Raw genomic sequence first — 9,675 nt, 5'->3', positions numbered from 1 at the left:
CGGGTATCTTATAGTCGTGATTCATATCGAGCCCTTCTGGGTATTAGCGCGCGTCTACGATGAGTCTACGATTTAAAAAAAAATTTACCATCATTTTTGCGCATTTTTAATGATTTTTGCTCGGTTTATATAAGGGAAGTAACTCTTTAAAAATGCTTATACAGTTATTTCCCTTACAAATCCGAGCAACGCCGGGCGATACTGCTAGTTATTTATATATATATATTAGAAGAAATGAGGTACTCAGAAAATCGGATGGTTATATATATATATATATATAAAACAGGTTATGCTACAGTAAAATTGTTCAAAAACAAGTAAAGTTAATGTTTAGGATTCAATCACAGAAAATTCATACTTGCACTGCTGAGCTATTTAATGCTAAGGGAGAAAACAAAGGAGGAAGGTATGATCAGACGAGAGACTTGGTCTCACATCTTGCAATAGAGCAGATCCCCACTAAAGGCACCAAATTAAACAATGGATAAAGTAGATCATAAAGGGATTTGAATTCAGAATGTAAAGATTTGGAACGTCCAGTCCGAAAGAATAAAAGGTGAGTGTTGACCTTACAGATTTCATTTGTAGATTGAGTCAGTATACAAGGCTATAGTGGTAGTGAGTAGTTTAGTAGTTAAAGCAGGTTGACAACAGTCAAGGCGGTGCTGGTATCGGCCACGTTCGGATGGTGCATTTTACGTGCCACCGGCACAGAAGCCATCGGGGTGAAGGGGTTGGCATCGACCATGTTCGGAATTTTGCTTTTTTATGTGCCACCAGCATGGGGACCACAACTACAATTTCCATTTGATTGTCCCCACCTGCATGGGGCACTGGTCCATCGCAGGATTATTCAATTTTGCCAGGGGAGTGGATTGGGGCAACATGAAATGAAGTGTCTTGTCCAAGAACACGATGTGTCATCCAGTCCAGGATTCGAAACCACAATCTTACAATCATGAGTCCAACACCCTAACCACTAAGCCATGCACGTCCACACATATACACATACAATGGGCTTTGTTCAGTTTCAGACACAAGATTTTGACTGGCCTAAGGCCATAGTATAAGACACTTTCCCAAGATTCTTTAAGTAGGTATGGTATTTTTGAAGCTTAAAAGTTAATTACAATTAAAAGTTTGAATGAAAGAAAAGACCATTGTTAGAAAATTGTCCATAGCCACCAAGGAACCAAGCTACTACATTTGACTCAAGAGGAGCACTGAGGGTGATAGAAACAGCTGGTTGTTCAATAGCCTGGTATTAAACAAAAGAGCTGCAACATCTGACTCAATAAAAGCTCATGCTGTTGGGCAAGTGTTTTGTCATATATCAGTGGGTGGCCCCCAGCCAGCCCTGGTGTCGTGGGGCAAAGGTCAAAACACCTACAGAACTGCTTCAAAGCCTTATGGGACATCGACTCTTGCATTCAGGGACAGAGTACAGCGGTATTCTCCGCAAATGTGTGTACGAGTGGCTGTGTGGTAAGTAGCTTGCTTACCAACCACATGGTTCCGGGTTCATTCCCACTGCGTGGCATCTTGGGCAAGTGTTTTCTACTATAGCCTCAGGCCGACCAAAGCCTTGTGAGTGAATTTTGTAGACGGAAATTGAAAGAAGCCCGTCGTATATATATATATATATATGTATGTATGTATGTATATGTGTGTATATGTTTGTCCTCCCTACCATCGCTTGAAAACCAATGGTGCTGTGTTTACATCCCCCGTAACTTAGCGGTTTGGCAAAAGAGACCGATAGAATAAGTACTAGGCTTACAAAGAATAAATTCTGGGGTCAATTTGCTTGACTAAGGGCAGTGCTCTAGCATGGCTGCAGTCAAATGACTGAAACAAGTAAAAGCGGCTTCTTTCAGTTTCTGTCACAAGGTTTTGGATGGTCTGGGGCCACAGCAGAAGACATTTGCCCAAGGTACCATGCAGTGGTTCTATTGTTTTTGAGGTTCATCTTGCTTGCACTAGTTGTGGCATTCACCTGGGGTGGGTTGAGTTAACTCCAACCTATGGGTTAGAGTTTTAGTGAGGATACAAGTTCACGTGTGGTCCCTAATCATGTGCATACACACTTTGAGATAATGTAATCTGTAACAGCTGATCTTAGCATCGATTGTTGACCAGAGGATTAACTGACCAAGTTATCACTGATTATTGGAGCAGACAAAGCTAGGGTTTGAAGTGGGTTCTGGAGACATGTTTTAACAAAAGCTAAAGGGTGCCTCACTCCCAGTGGTCTCCCACCATGTCAAACACCGACCCATAATTTCTGAGGGATGGTGCTATTGTTAGACAGTTGTTGAACCTACATCAGTTTCATCTGTCCTTTCGACCGTGACCCGACTTTTCGTCCGATGTCACTTTCCCCACATCTTCTTGTCCAATTTTAAATAAACTCTTTAAAAAACAAGGTGAACACGAAAATCAAATATTTTGAGAATTTTACTGATAGGATTCAAGTAAAATACTGTGGAAAAATGTATTTTAAAAAGTAATAAGATATAACTAATGATTTATTATGATCACTTAAATGAATAAAAATTGTAGATGTAATTACTTTCATCAACTACTTTTCTTTCGCTTTTGGTCAATACTATGAACTTTGTCATTTCGGTATGGGTAAATTAAAAATGTGTACACAAAATTTGCAGCACTCTCTATACACAGCACTGTACTTAAGAGAGAGAAAGAAAAAGAAGTAAAATGAACAATAATAACAATCTTGTAACAAGGCTTGTTATAGTTCTGCGAATATATCATTAGAGATATTTCACCTTGTTTTCTAAAGAGTTTATTTAAAATTGGACAAAAAAATCATCACACAAAAATACATCAGATGAAAAGACATAGCACCCCTTTTGACAGGTCTTGTTTTTAATCCTGTTGGGGTTCTAGCAATCTTCCTCACCAGGCAAGCTTAACAGGGGTGCCAATTTAGTTGCCAGTGAGTTGATCATGTAGCAGATTGTACTGGATCCCATGTTACATGTAGCACTCATCAGAGATCTCACAAATGACCTGAGACTCGATAGTTAACTACAATGAACCCATATATGCTCATAAAAAAATGAAGTCTTAAAATTTCACTGTATTTGGATTAAACATTATGGTAAGCTTTTACAACCTGGAGGAGGAGGACAGTATGCAACTGTTAGCTACAGGTGTCGACCACCCACTGAACATTTCATAAGCTCAGCCAGATGCTTCCTGGTGAGTTCATGTCCAAACAAGTAAGAGCAGGTTTTGCGTTGCGAAAACACAACCAGAGGTATATATGGGTTAAAAGTAATTACAAGTAAAAAGAAAACAAGAACTTTATTAAACTTTATACAAATGTTTTATACAATAAATTAAAGCAGCAAATTTGTCAGTATTTTTAAAGTGAGCTCTCCATGTAAATTCCGTTAAGAAAGACTGAAATAGAAATTTGATATGTTTTCTTTGAAATTGTTTCTTTAATCTTATCCACAACTTGTCTATATTTCTGGTGTGGATTTCTGTGTCTTCTGAATCATTATAATCTATTAATTCATGAGTATATATGCCTTGTTGGATTTGATCGATTTCCAGATATTCTGCCCAAATATCAGACACAATGAGGGTACCTACAAGACAAAAAAGAAAAACAAAAAAAAAACTGTCATGAACCGTTATTTTTATAGAGGACGTGAAATGAAGGTTTGTGTCATTCCTACATTTTCCAAGAAAATGGATTCTGATTAAAACAAAAATCAAATCTTGCTCATAAACTTGGCTGTTAACATTCACTACAACACTATAGGGATTGCACAATGGGGAGAATGGCATGGCTATATTCCCCATCCAGAGGATATGTGGTAGTCATCATCATCATCATCGTTTAACGTCCGCTTTCCATGCAAGCATGGGTTGGACGGTTTGACTGTGGGCTGGCGAACCAGATAGCTGCACCAGGCTCCAGTCTTGATCTGGCAAGAGTTTCTAGAGCTGGATGCCCTTCCTAACGCCAACCACTCCGAGAGTGTAGTGGGAGCTTTTACATGCCACCGGCACAGGGGCCAGTCAGGCGGTACTGGCAATGACCTCGCTCAATTTTTTTACACATGCCAATGGCACAGGTGCCAGTAAGGCGATGCTGGTAACAATCCCGCTCAAATGGTGCCTCCTACATGCCACTGGCACGGAAGCCAGTTAGCCACTCTGGCAACGATCATGCTTGGATGGTGCTCTTAGCACCCTACTAGCAGTAAGGAAATATTGAGGTTAGCATGTACAGACAGTGTCTAATGAAGAAGTGATGAGACTGGGCTGTAGTACGTAGGAAACTGCTTTGTGAGTCAAGGGCCAAGCAACTAAGATTCCTTGGTCATGTGGTGAAGAAGAGGGCCTGGAGAATTTAATGATGGCAAGAAAGACTGAAGGGAACACAAGGAAAAGGGGAAGGATGATAGGGATGTCAAGGTTGAGAAACTGGTTGGAAGAAACAGGCATTAACCATCAGGAAATGAAACTTATAGAAAACAAAGAACACGGAATCATGGCAGGGTATGAGTGCCAATGTCCTACATTCTGGACATGGCATCTAAAAGGAGATATTCCTCACAGTCATCAACCCCTTGGATATTACTGTCTAGAGTCCCATGTCTCAGAGGATCAGTTACCAAGTTAGCATGGCATATTGAATGCAACCAGAACATTCTTCTTGAACAGGACACAGTCTATCACAGGGATACTTGTTTACAGCTGACTGGACTAGAGCAGGGGTTCTTGACCATTTTTTACCTACGGACCCCCTTTCATTTCTATTTCACTCAGGTGGACCCCCATAGCCATTCAGTGTTTTAAAAAATCCTATTGTAATTTTATAATTAAATATCATTAGGTATTCATAATCACCACCACCACCACCATCATCATTTAGCGTCTGCTTTCCATGCTGGCATGGGTAGCACGGTTTGACTGGAACTGGTAAGTCGGAGAGCTGCACCTGGTTCCAGTCTGATTTGGTATGGTTTCTTCAGTTGGATGCCATTCCTAACGCCAATTGTATAAAAAAAAGTGTTAAACTATTTTGCGCATTTCAGAAATATAATCAATTTATTGCACATAAATTTGAATAAGAAAATCTTACATGGACCCCCAAAGGTCATAAGGAACCCATTTTTTTTCTTGCACCATTTGAGCATGGCTGCTGCCAGTACCGCCTTACTGGCCCTCGTGCAGGTGGCACGTAAAAGCACCCGCTACACTCTCAGAGTGGTTGGTGTTAGGAAGGGCATTCAGCTGTAGAAACTCTGCCAAATCAAGATTGGAGCCTGGTGCAGCCATCTGGTTCGCCAGCCCACAGTCAAAATCGTCCAACCCATGCTAGCATAGAAAGCGGACGTTAAACGATGATGATGATGATGATGGAACAGTGTAAAATGAACTGTTTTGTTGAAAAACACAATGCACCACCCAGAAGAGAATTGAAACCATGATCAAGCAATCATGAATGCAGCACCCAAACCACTAGGCTATATGCCTTCACCATGGCTATATTGAAGTTAGTGTAAGTGTTATTTTAGCAAAATGATTCAATCCCATAAAAGATATATTTCTATCACACAGCAATCGCAGTCAACATTAGTCATTTCTTTAATATTGGTTTTCATTGAGTCCATGTCTAAACATAGAATTTCTCTTGAAGCCTGAAACACTGCAAGTCAATGTGATTGACTTTCAGCTTGAATTTGTCGTACCTCCTGACTGGCCCTCGTGCCGGTGGCACGTAAAGGCACCCACTACAGTCTCGGAGTGGTTGGCGTTAGAAAGGGCATCCAGCTGTAGAAACTCTGCCAGATCAAATAGGAGCCTGGTGCAGCCATCTGGTTCGCCAGCCTCAGTCAAATCGTCCAACCCATGCTAGCATGGGAAGCGGACGTTAAACGATGACGATGATGATGATGATGATGACTATTGGAAAAAGCAAAAAAACGGACAGAAAAGTAGTTCCAGAGCTTTTCCTTGGAAAAAAGAAAAAGGCAAAATATTTCAAATAAAAGCAAGGTTTGCTGAGGCTAACTCGTAACAAGGGAGGTAACTTAGAAATCTTTGTATATAAAAGAGAAGTTGTGTGTCTGTCTCCTACGATTTAGATTCCTAACTACTCCCACATTTTGCGGTGCAGTTTAACCAAAACCGGGTATCTTATAGTCGTGATTCATATCGAGCCCTTCTGGGTATTAGCGCGCGTCTACGATGAGTCTACGATTTTAAAAATAATTTACCATCATTTTTTCCATTTTAATGCATTTTTTCGCTTAGGGAAGTAACTCTCTAAAAATGTCTACGATGAGTCAACGATTTAAAAAAAAATTTACCATAATTTTTTTTCCATTTTTAATGCATTTTTGGCTATAACTCTCTAAAAATGCTTATATAGTTATTTCCCTTACAAACCCGAGCAACGCCGGGCGATACTGCTAGTTTAATATAGACTTAACATTTTCTCATAGTGGACGGAACATTCCAGGTTTTCTCAAGTCTGTCCTTTAACTAAGACATATTGTGGACACGCAGAGTGAGTGTATATGTACGTAAATAAATGAGGTCACTACTTGGTCTCTTGACTTGTTAAATTTAGCAGCCAAATCTCTCTCAAATCACATATGCAGGCCCACAAATGGAGACTAGAATTCAGTTTCGTTGAAGTGGGTGGGTCTTCTCAAGAACCACATCTCGTCAGACATCTAACTCCATTGTCATCTCCTCTGTGAGGCCCAACGTCCTGAGATTGGTCCTCATCACTTCATCCCATGTCTTCCACGGTTTCCCTCCTCCACATGTGCTATCCACTTTCAGTAATAGGCATTTTATTATACAGTTATCTTCGTTCATATGCATCACAAGTCCAAACCAACATAGTATTTTCTCTTGCATGCCCAACTTTTCTCTCAACATATCCGCACTTCGTCGTTCATGCACACTGATGTTGCACATCCATCAAAGCATACTACCTTCATTCCTCTCTAGTCTACGCATGTCTTTTGCATTCAGAGCCCATGTCTTACTACTATAAAGTATAGCTGTTTGTACAATCTGCCTTTCACTCCCAGAGAGTCCTTTTGTTGTCAATGGAGGTTATGGCTCTCTGAATTTCCTCCATCCTATTCTTATTCTAGAAACAATACCTTCAGAACATCCTCTACCATTGCTAATTTGGTTACCTAGGTAACAGAAACTATCTACAACCTCAAGAAAGCCCTCTTGGGCATTTGAGAGAGTATAATTCCTGTGTGTCCTTAGTGCTTATTGTTCCCGCACATCTGCCACAAACAAAGATGACTTTATCTGTTAATCTACCTGTGGTTCTACTGCACCTCTTATGTGTCCATAGCTTACACTGGATGCAGCGAATGGAATTACTTCCAACTACTTTCCTACATATTGAGCAGGGCTGTTTACCCAATGGAAAGAGAGTCTTATCTGCTTTCTTGCAAACAAAAAAATTAGGTCTTTGCCAGGTTAACTTTAAAGTCCTTTGATTCCAGGTTTTGCTTCCATACCTGGAATATCTTCTCCAATTCTGCAATAAGAGCAAGGTCGTCAGCATATAGTAGTTCCCATGGGCATCCAGTTTTGAATTCCTCTGTTATGGCCTGGTGGACTATGACGAATAAGAGTGAACTGAGAACTGAGTCCTGGTGAACGCCTACCTGTACACTAAATTCATCACTGTACTCATGGCTGACAGCACCACTGTACATGGCTTGTACAGCTCTGACAAAGCATTGGGAGTGGATTTGATAGAAGACACTGAAAGAAGCCTGCCATATATATATATATATACATGTGCGTGTATGTATGTGTCTTTTTGTTTGTGTTTGACCCCTACCACCACTTGACAACCAGTGCTGGTGTGTTTACGTCCCCGTAACTAAGCGGTTCGGCAAAAGAGACTGATATAATAAATACATTTAGACATATATGTGTGTGTGTGTGTGTGTATATATATATATATATATATATATATATACTCATTCATATATACATAAAATATATAGTTTCGTGTGAACAATTGTAATTTATACCCTCCCAAGCATACTTCTACAGAGTTTCATTTAAAAAATTGCCCTTTTCAGAAAGTTACACGAAAAGTTGTGGCACTAATCTGTACTTATGCCACAACACCCTATTGTTATTTCTGTGGAAATAAATTGCCTTTGCTTTAAATAATTTCGAAAATATCATATTTAGCAAAAAACTTAACATTATTAAGCTGGTGTATGGAACATAAATCAAGAGATTTTGATGGAAGAATTTAGATAACTTTAAAACAAGAAGTTTGTATCTTAGAAGGGTGATCACAGGTGCGTTGGTACTTAGTACCGACCCGCCAGAGATGACCATTGGCGTTAAAACTAAAGAACGACAGGCATAATTAAAGGGGAGGGGTAAAGAATGGTCCCTGCGAAGCCAAATTTAAAAGCAGATTGAAGACAATACAAATAAAAGTGAAACCGGATTTTATAAACCATACCTGGTAAAATCCATCGGATAATCGCAGCTTCGAAAGCTTCTTTATTTTGATACTCAATCGGTACTAGAAAGCATTTCTCAGTTCCCCGTTCGATTCCACCAAAAACCCAAAATTCTTTCGCATGTTTCTTTTCATTACGTTTAGATTTAACAAATTTAGTTACATCTATTTCAACGATTTTGGGTTCACCTGTCTCTAAATCGAACCCTCCAATCTCGGGTGGGACATCACCTAATTCTGCCGGATGATCTTCCAGGAACCGTTCTAATAGTTCTCGGACCAGTCGGATCAGATCAATAATCGACTTCATACAAACGTTCGTCTCATGGGCCATTTCGAAAAGTAGATAATCCCTCGACCACATATACATAAGCCATGTGAATGTTGTCAGCGAGAGACGACTGTTCTCGAACACGGATCCTTTACGAATTGATCGAGAGAAATTATGATTCGGGCATCTCCATCGTTTCCCGTCAATTCCTTGCTTATAGCCGATAATCGTACACGGGTTCCCACAAGCTGGACATGTAACAGAATTGCTTATAAGCTTATATTTCGCCAACCATTCAATTGCTTTATCATTTGTCGAAATATGTTGAACGAGTTCACAAAATGTCCAAGACTCGCGAATAGTTTTTTCATCGTCAACGATATCGGTGCATAAAGTTTTGGGGCTTAATCGCCTCCCGCGTGGTGACATGATGTTAAAAATTTAAAAGAAAATGGTAATCCTTGCAAAAAGCGGCGTCAATTAAAATGAAACCAACAATAATGGGGAATATACAAAAATAATTTGGCTATACAGAATAACTGAAACGAAATACTTACGTCTAAATTCGAAATTTATTTTGACTGTCATACATTTCTACATCTTGTAATGTATGTTTAACTTTTTGTCAAGAGAGACGTGCATTTCCTTTCTAAAATATCTCCAGCGAAAACTTTGAAATAATCGTAGATGTATTTAGTTTTTGAATTGAGTTAATTTAAGTATGTATTTCTTTATTGCCCACAAGGGGCTAAACATAGAGGGGACAAACAAGGACAGACAAAGGGATTAAGTCAATTACATCGACCCCAGTGCGTAACTGGTACTTATTTAATCGACCCCGAAAGGATGAAAGGCAAAGTCGACCTCGGCGGAATTTGAACTCAGAACG

General features: G+C 39.7%; 1 protein-coding gene across 1 annotated transcript; it reads right to left on the bottom strand.

Annotated features, from left to right (window-relative positions):
• Positions 1–3,311: 3,311 nt before the first annotated feature.
• On the bottom strand, positions 3,312–9,307 carry LOC115219899. The gene is made up of 2 exons (XM_029790206.2): positions 8,516–9,307; positions 3,312–3,620 (listed from the first exon to the last, which is right to left on the bottom strand). The coding sequence occupies exons 1-2, from the start codon at positions 9,213–9,215 to the stop codon at positions 3,334–3,336; spliced, it is 987 nt and encodes a 328-aa protein (XP_029646066.1). The 5' UTR covers positions 9,216–9,307; the 3' UTR covers positions 3,312–3,333.
• Between the last annotated feature and the right edge of the window lie 368 nt (positions 9,308–9,675).

This window comes from Octopus sinensis, linkage group LG15 (assembly GCF_006345805.1).
Source record: "Octopus sinensis linkage group LG15, ASM634580v1, whole genome shotgun sequence".
Lineage (NCBI taxonomy): Eukaryota > Metazoa > Mollusca > Cephalopoda > Octopoda > Octopodidae > Octopus > Octopus sinensis.
The sequence above is the reverse complement of the archived record's forward strand: the minus strand, read 5'-3'. Positions and strand labels throughout refer to the sequence as shown.

Bases quoted from the DNA above. Each gene is read 5' to 3' on its own strand.
- LOC115219899 (XM_029790206.2), bottom strand. From the start codon at position 9,215: ATGTCACCACGCGGGAGGCGATTAAGCCCCAAAACTTTATGCACCGAT. The intron at 3,621-8,515 runs GTATGGTTTATA...TTTGTCTTGTAG, and splicing joins TATCCGATGGATTTTACCAG to GTACCCTCATTGTGTCTGAT.